At 45.0% G+C, this 15,964-nt stretch overlaps 1 protein-coding gene across 1 annotated transcript in view; it reads right to left on the bottom strand.

Annotated features, from left to right (window-relative positions):
• Positions 1-12,879: 12,879 nt before the first annotated feature.
• The window catches only part of KRT1 (keratin 1), a 10,508-nt gene continuing 7,423 nt past the window's right edge, over positions 12,880-15,964 (bottom strand). Inside the window, exons 4-9 of the mRNA XM_006904557.1 lie at positions 15,645-15,740; positions 15,292-15,456; positions 15,035-15,160; positions 14,243-14,463; positions 13,705-13,739; positions 12,880-13,606 (exon numbers count right to left, since the gene is read on the bottom strand). Of these exons, the coding sequence (XP_006904619.1) occupies positions 13,236-13,606; positions 13,705-13,739; positions 14,243-14,463; positions 15,035-15,160; positions 15,292-15,456; positions 15,645-15,740 (1,014 nt within the window). The 3' untranslated portion in view covers positions 12,880-13,235. The remainder of the gene's footprint in view (positions 13,607-13,704; positions 13,740-14,242; positions 14,464-15,034; positions 15,161-15,291; positions 15,457-15,644; positions 15,741-15,964) is intronic.

Below are 15,964 nucleotides of genomic sequence, written 5' to 3'. Positions count from 1 at the left end.
ACAGGTCCCAAATCTGCTGCTTTTCCTGTTATTCTGTCTCTCTGCTTGACATCAGTTTACCAGCAGACCTGGGAGCAGGCAGAGAACTTCGCCCCTTCTTCTTGGGCTCTACCTTAGCCACTCAGAAAAATTTTAACAAATGTTTGTCTGCCTGGGTTTTGAGGTCTCTGTGATATAAAATCTCCAGGCTCTCTCTCCTCCCTGGAGCAGAAGTACTTTTGCTGTTTCTGGCATTTGTCTAAACACTCTGACTTGTTTGGTGTTGTAGGCTTCAGAATTGTGTCTCTACCACACAGAGTAAAATCCAAAAATGGAAATGTTCAGAAGCCTCTCAACAAAGATCCTTGGGGGCAGGAGTGGAGGTGGAGGGTCTACGTGAACCCCACCTTCCCCACCAGCTCCTCTAAATCAGCATTTCAGCTGGCACCTAAAAACTAGAGCATAATATGCTGAGGGCTTCCCGTGCCCCCATCTGTCAAGGCAGACCCCACACAGCCACACCCTCTGGTCAGGGCCTGTCCTCTAGAGACCCATTACTACAGCCATGGAATTGGCATATGTCCACACATTGGAAGTCCCCAGAGGGCCGGAATGGTGCCTGCTCTTCTCTCTGTAGATTTAACTCCACGCCATTCACTATTAAGCGGGAACAGTGTTTCTCTGGTAAGAAAGAGGAAAGTGATAGTGAGAGAATTTTACAAAGGGGAAGTTGTGCTAGGGTTGTCTAGGCAAGTTCGTGGTCGACACTTCCCATCACCCTGTTTTGTAGACACTAACCAGGCACAAGTCTGCCATTCATAGCCAGCAGAAAGGAGTATCAGGTTTGACCAAGCAGGTCTCCCTCAGGAACCCCTCCTACTTGGGCAGTGAGCACAGCATCTGGAGTTACTGACCCTGGAATAGTTTGTACACTTGTTTGGCCTCCTTGGCAGGACCTCAAATCTCTCTCATTTGCACAGCACTTTGTCTTTCACTAGGTGTTTTTTTTTTTTTTAGTATATATTTCTGGTCTCATTTTTAATCTACTGACAATCTCGTGAGGTGAGAATTATTACAGATGAGGAAATGAAGACATCAAAGGGTTTGCTATTGTGACCAGGGCTTGTGCGCAGGACATCTGTTGTTTTTTTGGCCACAGAGATTCCCAGCAACTCTTGAGACACCAGAGGGCCAATGTTTTGGAACGGTCACCCCTCCCCCCTCCCCCCCACCACTGCCCCCAGCTCATTTCCACACATCTTGTCTCTCGTCATTTCCCCAAATCTCTCCTGCTCAGAATTCCCCTTTGCTAGAAAGCTTTTGCTGATAAACCCCATGGAGTATCCGCTTCCCCCTAACTCTGTGCTCCCTCACTCTATCATATCCGTGCCTTTGTTTCTTCTTATTTATCTGACTTAGTACTCCACTTTCTCAAGTGGGCGATGTCTGTGGGTCTCAGCTCATACACTCCCAAGATGGTTTCTTAAACAGGAGTCCATGGAGAGTCCCTGGCTGGGTTCTGGGCAGTTCTTACAAAATTGGATGCTTGCACAAGAGTTGTGCAGTTTCTCTGAGGAGAGGGAGTAAAGCTCTTCCGTATTCTCACTGGGGCCCAAGACCCTCATAGGTTTATACAGCACTGTCCTGAATTGATCTCGCTTCTTGCTATTTCTTGCCACCTGCCCCAGGCCCAGACTCCCAGAACAGCTTACCATGTTGCCACAAATATGATGGCTGACTCTGTATCTCTGGCCACTGTTTTTCGGCCACACAAGGGAGCCCACAGGAAGAGGACTTTGCGGGATGCTCCGGGTTTCTGCTCACGCCCAAGAGGGTGGAGATGGTGGGCGGGGAGCACAGAGGAGGGGAGGCTACTATGGGTGTGGGCCCAGCAGGAGTATGATAGATTATCAGATTGAGTGTGAGAAAGAGAGGTAGTCCTCTGCCTCCTCCAGTGTCCCAGGACATCTGTATGTCACCAACTAGAAAAGACAAGATGAATCTTGGCATCCTTCCCCTCCATGCGAGGTGTGAATTCAGCTGGCAGTGGAGATGTTGCGGGAGACAGCAGGGAGTTGCCGAGGGCCTCGGCACAGAGGTGCTGGCACAGCAGTGCTCAGGACTGAGCACAAGTGCACCTCGACAAGAAGAGTAGCAGGAGAGGCAGCCACCCTGCCCCATACCGGGAGTCCTGCTCCAAGGGCAGTGGGAAGTGAGTAGTAAAAAAAAATCAAGGGTATCAGTTGGAAAGTCGCCAACCACACTGTACATGAGTCACTAACTTCCGGGGGGCGGGGGTCTCAGCAGTTGAGAGAAGGCTGGGAGCTGGAGAGTGTCCTGGGGGCTGGAGAGCTAGCCAGAGGCAGACACTGAACTAGGCGAATGCCCCTGAGAAGAGCAGAGCAGAGTGAAAAGGAAGCAGAGGGAGTGAGGAGCTCGTCCTGCTCCTCATCTCAGAGTTGTTGAAAGAAGGGCCAGGCTGTCTGCACAGTATTTCCACAGCTCCCACACCCATGAGGTTTGATCTCTTACTCACCAGCCACCCTCCTCCTGTTATTTTCCACCTCTACTTCCCTTCTTTCTCAGATTAGCAGCTGGGAGCTTGAGCTCAGCTGGATCTCCAGGATTATGCTGCCTCTTCCTATCCATGTTCCTACAGGAGGTCCTACAATGCCAGACCGCCTCCCAATCCCTGGTGAGGGCCTGGTGTCCTGGCCCTTCTAGAGGCAACTTCTTCCCAGATAACAAATTGGGAACATCACACCGGAGCAGGTTGGCTGCTTAGATGATCTTGGAAAAGCATACTTTGCCTTTGCCCTAAAACTCGGACGACCATCTGCCAAGGGGTGAGCAGTCTCCCCTGCTTCCCCTGAGATCTGGGAAAGCAACGGTGCTGTCTGTGGAGGGGGAAGGATTTAGGTTATCCTTGCGATGAGGCTTGGAGATGCCAGGCCAGGTTTCCTCATCAGCATCTTAGCAGCAGCTCTGGAGTCTCTGCCTGGCATTAGGGGAAGTGCCCCCAGCCCCTGTGCCAGGGCAGACCAGGGGCCCATCCAAAGACCAAGAGGGTATGGCTCCATGTCCTCCCCTGAGAGCATCCTGAAGAGGAAAATTGTGAGAAGGAAGCTTCTGAAGCTAAGTCAAGGCTGAGCTGCCCCGGTGACAGAGACCGCAGGTGCAAACAGTGAGTCTTTGGGGCTTCTTCCTGTCCATCAGGTCTTTCCCTTGCCCTTTGTCCCAACACGAAAAGTGACTACAATATCCTGAGAGAAAAGATCCTGAGGGATTCTCTGTTTAAGAGGAGAATAGCTATAGCGACAAATTACATTTGCCGGGTGCCTTGTAATAAACAAAGACCGTGCAGTGTGCTGGTTAAGGATGTGGATTTGTGTCACACACCTGGGTGGAAACCCAGCTTCACCACTTAGCTTCTTGACCTTAGAAGAGTAATCTACCATTCCATAGCCTCTATTTCCTTATCTGCAAAGTGAACAGAATAGTAGTATTCACTTCAGAGAGTTGGCAGAAAAATAAATGAAATCATACATGCAGCACTTAGCACAACTTCCGGCAGAAAGCAAACTTGCCCGCTTTCCCATTGTCCCAGTTGCAGAAAATGTTTAGAAATTCTAACACTGTGGTAATACAATAAAAATGACTTTAGCTCCTAGGCTGCCACCTGACTGCGCAGTCCTACCCAAGTCTCATAAGTCCACTTCTCCGTCTCCCTACTCCCTAGAGCTCTGGTCTCTTCCTCATCCCAGGTCCCAGAGGGAGGTCCACTCAGCCCTACTCAGATATTAACCAGCTTCTCATTGCAAAGCTTGTGGTAATGGTTCTAGAATATGAGCCTTCCCCTCATGAATGAGTATTTCTTTTAAAAGGAGGACTCTTTTAAAAGGAGGACTCCAGCTGTGCCTCAGCTCATGGGCCCTACCCCACACTCCAGCACCTTCTCAAGGAAGAATGATGGTGGTAATGAGGGCTCCCATCATGTTACACTTCAGATCACCATCACAGATGTCATTTCATTTGGACCATCTCCTTCTGAAATAAGTTGGGCAAATATTACTATGCCGATTTCACACATGAGCAGACTGGGCCTCTAAGAGAGGGAGAGACCTGCCTGAGATCAACAGCTAAGTACAAGACCGACCTAGGATCTGACCAATGTCTTTGGGCTCCATGTTTTTTTGTGAGACCGACTTCCACTCACACGAGGTCATTGAAGGCAGAGTTGAGGGGAGACGCACTATAGCATAGCATCACATAGCAGTTCCACCCAAGTTACAGGAGATGGAAATCACCACAAGAGCACAGAGCACAGCAGGATGCAGTAGAAGATTAGGACATGATGTGTTCTGAGTATTCGTCGCCATTGTTTTTAATATGACGCATTTTATTCTAAATTTATATAATTTAAGTTTTGATGATGGCCATATCTAATAACTGACTCGCAAAAATCCTAAAAATGTAACAATTGGCTCTTGGGAACTGACATGGGCTGATGTCAACACTGAGATTTAATGAGAGTGATCTGCCCCTCTGAAAGGCTCTCCACCCCATTCCAGTATCTGTACTAAAATTACAGCTCAGAAACATGCTAGACACCACCCTGACTAATACCTTCATTTTTAAGATAAAGAGGCTAAGTTCAGTGATTTGTCAAGGTCTCGTGACTAAAGGATGAAAAGACCAGGAACCCAGCCCAGCAGCTCTGCCACCAAACCACACTACCCTGACAGCATGGCATTTCAGAGCCAGAAAAGGCCTCAGGTGGACCAACCACAGGGGCTTAATAAATACCACAGTAACACCCAATTACCCACAATGATGGAAGATGGGAGGTAAACAGGAGTTGTGCCTTTTACAGGCTTCTAAATCTTACACTGCAACACTTCCTCTGTCCTGTTAAAGTGTCACACTAACTGTTTCTTCCTAGTCACACACCTATGGGTGGCTAGAGAAGGGGTTAACAGGTTGGGTCCAGAAGCAAGATAAATCCAACCCTTGCTCCATTAGACTTTCAGTAACCACACACTGGTAATTGTTCTGCCACAGGCTAGACTGCATTTCTTCCCCTGGTCCTGCAGGATACACATGTCTTCATGGTGGCACGTGGCAGGTCACATGTGCCAATGAGGTGGCATGAGGCTCCTGGCACACCTCCTTGCCTTACAGCCTGATGTTCTCACCATGGAAACCTTGTTTATGTATTATCAAACCAAGAAAGAAAATTACTGAAGAGAAAGGAGCTAAAAACGGGGCTTTCCCCCTGGATCCCAAGCACACCCTAGCAGTTAGCATGGTATAACTGAAGACTCTCAAATATTAACCTATTGACAAGGGATGGTTTCAATTGCAGAACCATCTCATGCTTCCTTCAGGGACACAGGGGTAGTGCAATATGTTCTCCACTTGCCCAATATGTTCTCCACTTGTCCTAGCTCCACTGGATGTAGGACAAAAAAAAAAAATCAACTGTGCTGACCACAGTAGAAACTTAAGGCTGATAACAAAAAGGACTAATCAACTACTCATTGCATATAACGTAGGAATGTGGAGAGTAAGAATGTGTGAGCTGTTGGATCCAGAAAGCTAAGCCAGGGACCTGCCCCTCTCCATACCCCTTCTCACCTTCCAAGTAATTTTAGCTAATTAAGGACCTAGAGCTGGAGGTGGAGCAAGAGGGCCTCACGTCAGTCTTTGTCTCATGCACACCTTGCCACTAACAACCCATGCTCAAGGACTGAATTCTGGCATTTTCTTAACTGAACAGACAAAAATGTTCTCCAAATAACCTATCAAATCAGCTCAAACCAAGACCAAACTTTTAAACATTTAAATAACTAGTCAAAATATTCTGGAAGTTGAATCTGAGACTTGGGACAGGAAAAGAGAGAAAGAAGAATAGGAAGGATTTGGGAAGATTATAGGAAAAGAGGCAGCCATAGGGTCTCAAGTTGGAAGTGGTTCCATCCAGGATTCAAGTGTCTTCTGAATCACCCTTGCCTCAGGAAAGACCAGTCTACTTGAGTGTCTCCAATGGAGACTCACGCATCATCTCAAGGGCAGCCTCTACCACTGTCAGACACTGGACCTGGGTGAAAGTTCTTCAGAGTGACCCTCATCACTGCCAAGCAAGAACAGGCCTAACCTTCTTCCTACAACAATGGTGTAGTCCATCTGCAGTGAACATGACTGTCATGCCCACCCTCGGTCAACTTTGATCTCCTCCTAAGTCTCTTCTCTGCCCCAGTTCTTGTCCCTGAGTTCACACTAGCTTTTCAGTGTGTCACTCAGAACTTTCCAAATGCTCAGGATTGAGCTCAATACCCAGGAGGGAAGCTCTTTCTTCCACTGTCAGAGACCAAGAAGGTTTAGCTGCTTCCCTATGTCCCTATGACCAACAGAACCAAGAAAAAGTCCTTTTAAAAAATTATTCCCAAGAAGTTTTCTAAAATATCCATATTACATCATCTTCACCACCCCTGAGAGCCACTACAGCTTTGTGGTGACCAGTAGCATCGTTGTGTGTAAAGGAGCCTTTGTACCAGCAGAGGACACTCCATACTGTCTAGGCAGAACTAACAGGGCCTGTTAACAGATTGGAAACTGCGCAGGCACCAGGGAGTGGTGGGAATAACCCTACATGAACCTGGGAAGGTCACAAGTTGACTAAGACTGTGCCATTTTTCTGATAATGGATTGGCAAAGAGTACCATGTTCCCTCCAGCAGAAATGGGAGGGGCAAACACAGTGACACAAATCATCCCAAAACATCTTAGGTATCCATACTTGCAACAAACAACCAAAAACTGCCGGCACCACCCAAATGTCTCTTTACCCTCTCTTTTGTCTGGCACAAGACTCCAGCCAACTGCAGCTCCAGGAAGCAACTTTATAGACCACATCTTTGGCCTCCAACTGTAATCAGTCTATGAGCCACACCCTCTTCACAAAGAAGTGTGCCTATAGTACCCACTACATCCCTTCCACCTGCTAAAATTCCTGACCATATTTCTAGGCTCTTCTCTACGTAGCTCCTCCAGGAAACTTCTGCTCACAATTGACTTCTTTTCCCAGCTGCTTTTCAGATGTGCTTCCCTCTTGGTTTCCATGACATTGTGCTCTCTCTTCTCCCATCTTCCATGACTACTCCTCTATACTCTTTACTGATGTCTCTGTCTTTGTTTGGTCCTTAGGCAGAGTAGTCTTGGGATTCTGCTCTTGATTCTTCTTCTTCTTCTTCTTCTTCTTCTTCTTCTTCTTCTTCTTCTTCTTCTTCTTCTTCTTCTTCTTCTTCTTCTTCTTCTCTCTCTCTCTCTCTCTCTCTCTCTCTCTCTCTCTCTCTCTCTCATAAATTTATTAATGAACTATGAACAAGAAACTAATGGAAATAGTTACTCTATTCAGGGATCTGCATAACATTCTTTCAGATGGAGATATGGTCTTTCTACAACCTCTCCACCTCAGCACACACACACGCACATGCGTACACACACAGAGAAAAGCATACACCTGAAAATATGTGCCTCATAGTCTCCCCTGGATGCTCTAAAAATGTCCCCAGCCACAAAATATCCCAAAGCATAAGTACTGCCAAAGGGATCTTTTGGAATTCTATAGAGACATTTCTTGCTTGTCTCTGTCATATGGTGGGGCGGGGCAGGCAGTGGCATTTACTGACATTTGGTGAGCAGGATCCAGATTATGCTCAACCTCCTGCACAACTTTTGAAAGCTCCATCATTTATAATGGTTCAATCCAGAACCCAATTTCATATTAGATACACACACAAGTATTTTTGCTCAGTTTTCAGATATATTGAGTTGCTGAGAAATGCAACTACTGTGTACATCAAGAGAAGGCTATATTTCTTTTCATTAGCAAGCTTACAAGGGTTTTTAAATTTTGGAAAATTGTGTTGTCAAAGGCAAAGTTGCTCATTTGTATTTAAGTTGCCAATACAGCATACCTGCATCAACCTGCATTTGTAGCTAATTAAACTCATGGTAATTGCACCTGTCGGTGCAAATAACTGATGCTTCATTATGTCTTCTAATATGGTCCTGCCTGAGAACTGACAAAATGAAATCTGTATAATGTTATTACCAGTTTTTTCCCTTTTGTGTCTCCTTAATATTGCATTTAGGGCATTGTGTTGACATTTTTCAATCATATGTGATTGTAAGGTATATTATCTATGTTTTTTTCTTGACAGTAAAAGGTATTATTACTTCAATTTTTATTATAAAACAGAAGTCAATGAGACTCATACCTTTACAATTACTGACCTAAAGAAAGAATATTCTTTTTCAAAAGAAACCTTCATCAAAGACCATAAACTCCCTGTTAAGATTTACACACGTGTTTTTGATAGAACCAGGCAGTTGTATGAGACTTCCTCATAGTCCCTCCAAGGGACAAACAGAAGCTCCCCATTCCAGTCAAGTCTGTCCTGGGGATTTAGTTTCTAAAATTTCATGCAAAACCATAGGGTCCCATTCAAAATTGCCTTTTGGGATTCTCTCTCCTATGAGCTAGTGAACAGCCCCTGAGACTAATGAAGACCCTTCCCCAAGAGAAGGAATGGCATGGTGGTATTAAACTAAACTGAATGAGGATCTGAGAAGCAAGGGTTGCAAAAAGAGTTGCTGAATTCTGCTGTTTTCCTAAGGGCACGAAGTGATTGTCTTGATCTCGGAATTATGAAAGAGGAGGCAATTAGTGTGGGGGAGGGGAGAAAGTGGAAAGTTTGTTCTTCTCTAGAGTTAGATGAATCCCAGAGCTCTATTGCAGAGGTGTCTGTGTAAGAGCCATACAGTTATGGAAAGAAACTTTGGCCAGTTATGGAAGGAAGATTGGCCACCAAACTAACACTGCAGTCATTCAAAGAAGAAAGGCCCAAAGAGAGCCCTAAGTCTTTGTTGGCCAATGAATGGAGGGAGGACTTCTGTCCTTCCAGCTGAGACTCAAAGAGGGATACACAAGGATTTAGACCCAGGGAGAAAAGGTGTGTGCAGAAATTTTAAAGTTAAGAAAGGCTTACTGGGTCATAGGCTGTGGCATATAAGCAGAAGCCACAGCCAGATTCCAAAAGGCTTATCTGCTGAAGAACATGCAATTCAAATCCCAATGGAGAAGAGATATTCAAGTCTTCTGGGGTGGGAAGGGCAGGGTGGCAGGACATCTGAGAAAGGAGAATAAATATATATGTACAGTTTTGCTTACACATGCATAGATGCCAAGAAAGTATGGTTGCCACAGAGATAGGGATCTCAGTGCGGGGGATAGGAGAATTTTTATCTCACAGTTGTACTTGTGGATTTCCCTCCTTCTGAATGTGATTACTTAAATAAGCACCAAGCCTCACATCTACATCAGGCAGCCAAGGGTGAAATATTGGAGTCTAAGATTTTGAGACATCATCACCAGATCTGGGGGGACCTCAGTATCTTGGCTGAATGGCCTCTGAAGAATTATCACTGGTCTCATGTCTTTTAAATTTTCTTTATTTGAGCAAGCTGCTCCATGTATTTCTGGCTTTCCCACTGGAAATTCTCTGCAATCCCCTCTCAGCTCCTTCTTCCTGAGTAATCTGTTGGTTTACTCTAACTTTCAAATTTTGGTGACTCTTCAGTTTACACCTCTAGCCCCAATGGTTACATGGATAGAGCATAGGAACCTCAAAAGAACTAACTCATCGTTTCTCCCCCACAAGCCCTCTTGCTGTATTCTCTGTTATTACCCAAGCCAGGAACGTGGAGCCGCCCTTGGCTCTTCCCTTTTCTTACCACCCCCCACCCCACCCACCCAGCATTCAATCCATCACCAACTCCTGATGATTTGACTCCTAACTATCTCTAGAATGTATATCCTCAGCCTCATTTCTAGCCACTACCACCACTAAGGACTTGAACTAAAGTGCGAGCTTTGATTATCTTTTGCCTGAATTTTTGCAATAACTCCTAACAAATCTTCCTAACTCCAACATGGGCCCCTCCAATTTGACCTGAATGAACCCTCTAAAATATCAATTTGACCATGTCACTCTCTTATTCAATCCCTTTACTGGCTCTTCCTCACCTATCACAATTGTTTCAGCCATAAAATACCTTAAAAAATGATATTTCCATAAGCAGATGTCCCATAGGCAGGCCAGATTTCTAAGGAGATACTCAAGTACAAGACGAAGTGTGGCTCATGCTCAATTCTTATTCCACTAACTGTAAGGCAACCCTTCTGTATCCCATTAGCCCAGTATACAGGGCTGAGGTTGAGGTTGTAATAAGCCGATAGGTCCCCAAACGTCATCTGAGGACTTCTGACTCACAAACTATAGGCCAGACTCCATTGAGTGCCTACAAGACACTTCTTGATTGGATCTGACTAACTCTTTACTCTTATTTCTTGTCACTAACTTCATGTTCCTTCAGATAACCAAATGCTTTGTGAATTTCACTCATCCAAGTCTTTATCTATATTTTTCTTAATACCTATAATGTCCTTTTCTGCCTGTAAAACTCCTATTTATCCTCTAAAACCCTGCCAAGCATCACTTTTAATAACCCTCATAAACATATGTACCATTTCTATGCCTTATATGCATTTTTATCATTGTGTGGGCCATGTGCCTTGTAAGAATGTGTTTACATATTCCCCAATACCCTAATCTCTAAGCTCTTTGAGAACTAATCCATGTCATACTCATCATAGTACCTCAGTGTTTGGCCTTATTCCTGACACATGGTATGTGTGCAGGAAATATTTGTTGAACTGAATCGAATCCAGATTTTTCCTTTACTGTCTTTCTAATACTAACTCATTTGGGCACTTGAATTTATTCAATTTAGTTCTACATTATATACTGACTTACACAGTGTTTTCATTTAGTCCTTATGACCTTATAAGTTTTGATAAGTTTCACTGTAAATTATACTGTTCTCTGTTTCATGTCTGACCTCACCAAGAAAACTCAAGTCCAAACGAGATGAACAGGTATTCTCAATACTGAAATGCGGCAGTAAAGAAAGTTGTACTGTAAGAAAGAATTTAGAAAATGTATGTCAAAGTACTAGAATACATCACTCTTCATTCAATAGTGTCCCAGGTGCTGTATCTGGCAGCCCCAGAGGTCAGCTCTCCCAAAGAGCTGGTAAACCATCTTTCCCTTCAAGGCCACCCAACTCCCACCGTTCTAAACCTGCTTTTTTTGACTAATTCAGTTTCCTAGATACCTTGATAACAGGATGATATTTCAGTCTCTGCAAATATAGGTTTCCCCACTAGAAAACACATGAACATTCTATTTAACACATTTATTTCTTATGTTTTTGATTCACAAATACGTCTTCCAGAGCAGATTCAACTTGAGTGCATTAAGAAAATCAATTTCATGTCCAGACAGAGTTGGCCCTAGGCCACAGTGACCATGTTAAGTTACTTCCCTCCTTGGCGGTCCTAAAAGCCAGCCACTGCTTTCTACTTCTTTGTTACTCCCTTTTAGTTTCACTTAACTACTTCTGTATAACACATTTACAGTTCACAAAGTATTTTCATATTATTTATTTTTATCTTCTTGATATCTAAAGATAAATATTCTTATCCCCATTTCACCTTCAAGAAAACTGAGGCTCAGAATGGTCAAATGATTTGTCAAAGGATCCGCACATCCTGTAAACTGTGGATTATTTTCCTTTGCCTGTTCCTTAAACCACAGTAGATTAAACTTTGGATCAAGTAGTTGGGAAGAAGTTTGGCAATGAGAGGAGAGGAAAGTATTATATGGAAAAGTAATCGTTCATGTGGAACAGCCAGTGATGAGAGGGGTGTGAGTAACACAAGGCCAGCTACTACAGTCAGAATACAGACTTGGCCTATGGAGTTCAAGAATGGAGAGTAGTAATGGAGAGCTAGATATCCATTTCCCCTATTTTTCAGGACACTATCCAAGGCTCTGCTTAATCTAAGAAGTTCATTTGTGGACATGTAGCCTCTACTTGTAAAGTAGTACAATGGGATAGCATAGTGGCTAGAAGCATGGATATTTGGATTCAGATATACCTGAGTTTGGATCTTACCATCACCGTTTACTAGCTCTGTGTTAATATATACAAGTTATAGACCTCTCTGGCCTCAGTTTCATTTTCTCTAAAATGAGGATAATAATGCCCTTCCTCATGGGAATTATGGTAAAAATTATATAAGATGATTGGCACATAGTAAGCATTCGGTGAGTGCTAATTTTAATGATAATGGTGATGATGATGATGATGATGATGATGATGATGATGATGATGATCTGGCTGTTGTAGCACTGCTTTTTGGTCTCTAGGCCACTCAGCAGATACTTGCTCTAAGGAACAAATGAACATCAGCTTCCCAGTGGTTCTATGATCATGAAAAAATCAGTCAGCTTCTCTAAGGATCAGTTTTTTTAGCTTCCAATTAAGAAAAATATTCCTAGCTCCATTGTCAACCAGAGCTGAGAGAAATAGCATAGATCAACAAGAGTATTTTGTAAGTACAACTTGGTATATTCTATCCCTCTTCCCCGTCACCCCTTCTCCAGAGCTACTTCCTGTCTGGACTGATATGAGAGTCTGGACAGCATGATGGTGGATAGAAAGAACAAGAATAAGAATTTCATCTACTGTGTCTCAACTCCCCCATATGCCTTGTAGCTCTAGGATCTTCTTTCCCTCCCACGAAGCACCCATCCAGGATAGACTATGCTGTGTACAAAGGAGTTTGAGACTCATAGAGAATTTCAAATGCAGTTTATTGCAGAAACACAAGGAAATGAGAGTTTAAGACCTCTCCAAAAAAGACAATGAACTTGCTTACACCATATGTACAAAACCAAAACAGCACAGAGCTGGTTGCAAGATATAGAATATTAAGGAGCTGTCCAGAGCATGCGCACTCCGTGCATGAAAGAAGACCTGCGTCTAACCCTCCTCTGGCTGACTTAGGAGGTGCTTTGAAATGTATTGTGTGTAGTGGTGATGGCTAAACTGTTTCTGAGGCAAAGCACAAAGCAGGGTCATAGTGGGGGACCGAGGTGACCAAAGATTTGAAAACTACTTTGGGAAGCAGAGCAGAAAAGAAAGAGCTGGGGAGATATGATGAACCAATAAAAGTAATGGCAGCTTTTTTCTTCAATAAGGCTGGGGCAATTGACTTTGGTCTTGCCAAACATATTTGGTAGAAATGGAGAGGAAGCGCTAACAGGATAGGATAAAAGCATCTCTTTATCTGGAGCCTCGGGAATGGCTGGTGGAAATAAACTTCACGCTGGAACTGCCACCAGAGGTCTTGGTGCCCCCAGAGCTGGATCCCCAGCCTCCCGAGGAGCCGCCGAAGCTGCCTCGGGAACTCCCGCCGCCGCCAGAACCCCTGCCGCCAGAGCTGCCGCCGCCCCCTCCAGAACCACTTCTGTGTCCCCCACTACTGCCGCCGCCGCCGCCGCCGCCACCTCCTGAGCCGTAGCTGCCGCTTCCAGAGCCGTAACTGCCACCTCCGGTGCCGTAGCTACTGCCACCTCCTGTGCCGTAGCTACCGCCGCCTGAGCCAAAACCTCGGCTGCCACCTCCACTGATGCTGGTGTGGCTGGTGCTCACAGCTGCAAAGGAACAAGGACGCTCGGTTATCTTCAACCACAGCTCCCTTTCCAACCCAGTAAAACCTCCACAGGCCCCTGAGAAATAGGCTTGTACTTACACACACTCACGTTGGGGGCACACTCTCCAGACATCCTGTAAGAGAAGAAAAACCAACCCATCATCACTCTCCAGCTTCACAAACCACTTTCCCAAGCTCTCTCAGCCATCCCATGGCTCCCTGTCTGCAGCTCCTCCTTGATCTGAAACCTAAACCAGTCCCCTCTGACTTCCCAAACCTCTGTCATTTTTTCTCACCATCAGGGAGCCTCTGTATAAATTAGAAAAGTCTTGCAGCTAATGTGGGTTACCTCTAAAAGCACTGACGTTAGCAAGACGACATCTGAGCCAGCCCCGATAAAGAATAAATTGCTCCATCTCAAAGTACTTCATGGAGACACTATGGCCCACTATAAAGAAAAGTGGAGGGCTCTAGCTCCCAAAGTGAAGCTAAGTCTTTCCTCTTGTACCATGTAGCTTTCCTTTCCCCATACACAGGATAAGCTGCAGTCACACGTCTGTACCTTCAACAGCAGCCAGCTTGCAATGGGAGGAAGCACATTAAGAAGTGGACAAAGAGCCCAGGGTCCCTTTCTCACCTGCACTCCTCTCCTTCCAGGAGGGTCCTGTAGGTGGCAATCTCCATATCCAGGGCCAGCTTGGTGTTCATCAGCTCCTGGTAGTCACGCAGCAGGCGGGCCAGGTCCTCCTTGGCCTTCTGCAGGGCGTCCTCCAGCTCATTTAGCTTGCCCTGGGCATCTTTGAGGGCATTCTCACCACGCTGCTCAGCATCGCTGATGGACTGCTGCAGCCCAGAAATCTGAGAAAGGAGAATCCAACACATGATGTACTCTCTTATTATCTAATCCCACCTTGACCTTCTTATTTCAAATTGATCTCTCCACCCCAGTGAGGCCAGTACTCCACCATGAGAGCTTAAGTTATCTCATGCATTCACCTGCCTCCAGATAACATATCATCATATTGACTTCCTCAAAATCTCTTGAAGGCAATGCAGCAGCCTCTCTTGGCCATGAGTCAAGTCTCCTCCACTCCTTGACATTCTTCTAAAGGCCTACCCTGAAACCTCCTGACTGCCTTTCCTCTCACTCACCGCATCTTAAGTCTCACTTTGGGTCATGGGCTAGATCACTCATGACCATCACTTCTATTTCTCTACAAGGTCATTTTTATAAGTTTCCTTAAAGAGAACCCAGCATGATGGCTGAATTCTGGAAACCAATATAGTCACCAAAAGAACTAGGAATAATAAGATAACCATGATATGGACTGTAAGATTCAAAAGTAGAAAAGTGTCCTCCAATTAATTACCTGTGGGTCCCCTCTTCCCCATCCCATAGAGCTAAGCAATAGAAGAAGGAAGCAAATACCTGCTTCTTGACACTGTCAATTTCAGATCTAAGTCTCTGGATAATCCGATTCAGCTCAGAAATTTCCATCTTTGACGTTTTCAAATTATCCCCATGTTTGCCAGCAGTGACCTGGAGCTCTTCATACTAAAGATGGTGGATCAAGTCAATTAGATATGGCAGAGTGCACTATGGCTCATGCGTACAAATATTAGAGAAAACACAGAATAGAAAGACAAGACATTTAAGAAACGTGGCCAGACAAATAGCGCATTCACCTTGGTCTGGTACAGGGCCTCAGCTTCGGCCTTGCTCCTCTGGGCGATCTCCTCATACTGGGCCTTGACCTCAGCAATGATGCTGTCCAAGTCCAGGTTGCGGTTGTTGTCCATGGACAGGACGACATTGGTTTCACTGATATGAGTCTGCATCTGAGACAGCTCCTGCAAGACATATTAGTTCAGCAACACTTATAGTGAGTGTAAAAAAAAAGAAAGAAAAAAGCACCTTAGACAGGGGATGGGGGGAAGGGGCAGGAGATGGAAGATCTATCTCTATTCTTCTGGATAGTGGAAGGTTCAGGCTTTAAAGTTCTCCATTTGGTAAAAGTGGTTGAAATTGGAGGACTCACCGCTTGGTAGAGTGCTGTGAGAAAATCGATTTCTTGACGCAAATTGTCCACTTTGGCTTGAATGTCCACCTTGGTCATATAAGCAGCATCCACATCCTAGGGGAATAAGAGACATCATGAAGTCAGTCTTTCCAGGACAAGTCCCTCTCAGCAGCTGTGAGGGGATTTTCCAAGTAAAAAAGCTGTTTGGGGTCTACTCCACACCTTTATATTGCAGATGGATCACAGTCCCCTAAATCGCACCACCCGGGATCACAATCACAAAGAAGCTTGCCTGACTTGCTGAGAACTTGCCTCCTCGCTTACTGCATGAAATACTG

This window comes from Pteropus alecto, unplaced genomic scaffold, assembly GCF_000325575.1.
Source record: "Pteropus alecto unplaced genomic scaffold, ASM32557v1 scaffold220, whole genome shotgun sequence".
In the NCBI taxonomy this organism is placed as follows: Eukaryota; Metazoa; Chordata; class Mammalia; order Chiroptera; family Pteropodidae; genus Pteropus; species Pteropus alecto.
The sequence above is the reverse complement of the archived record's forward strand: the minus strand, read 5'-3'. Positions and strand labels throughout refer to the sequence as shown.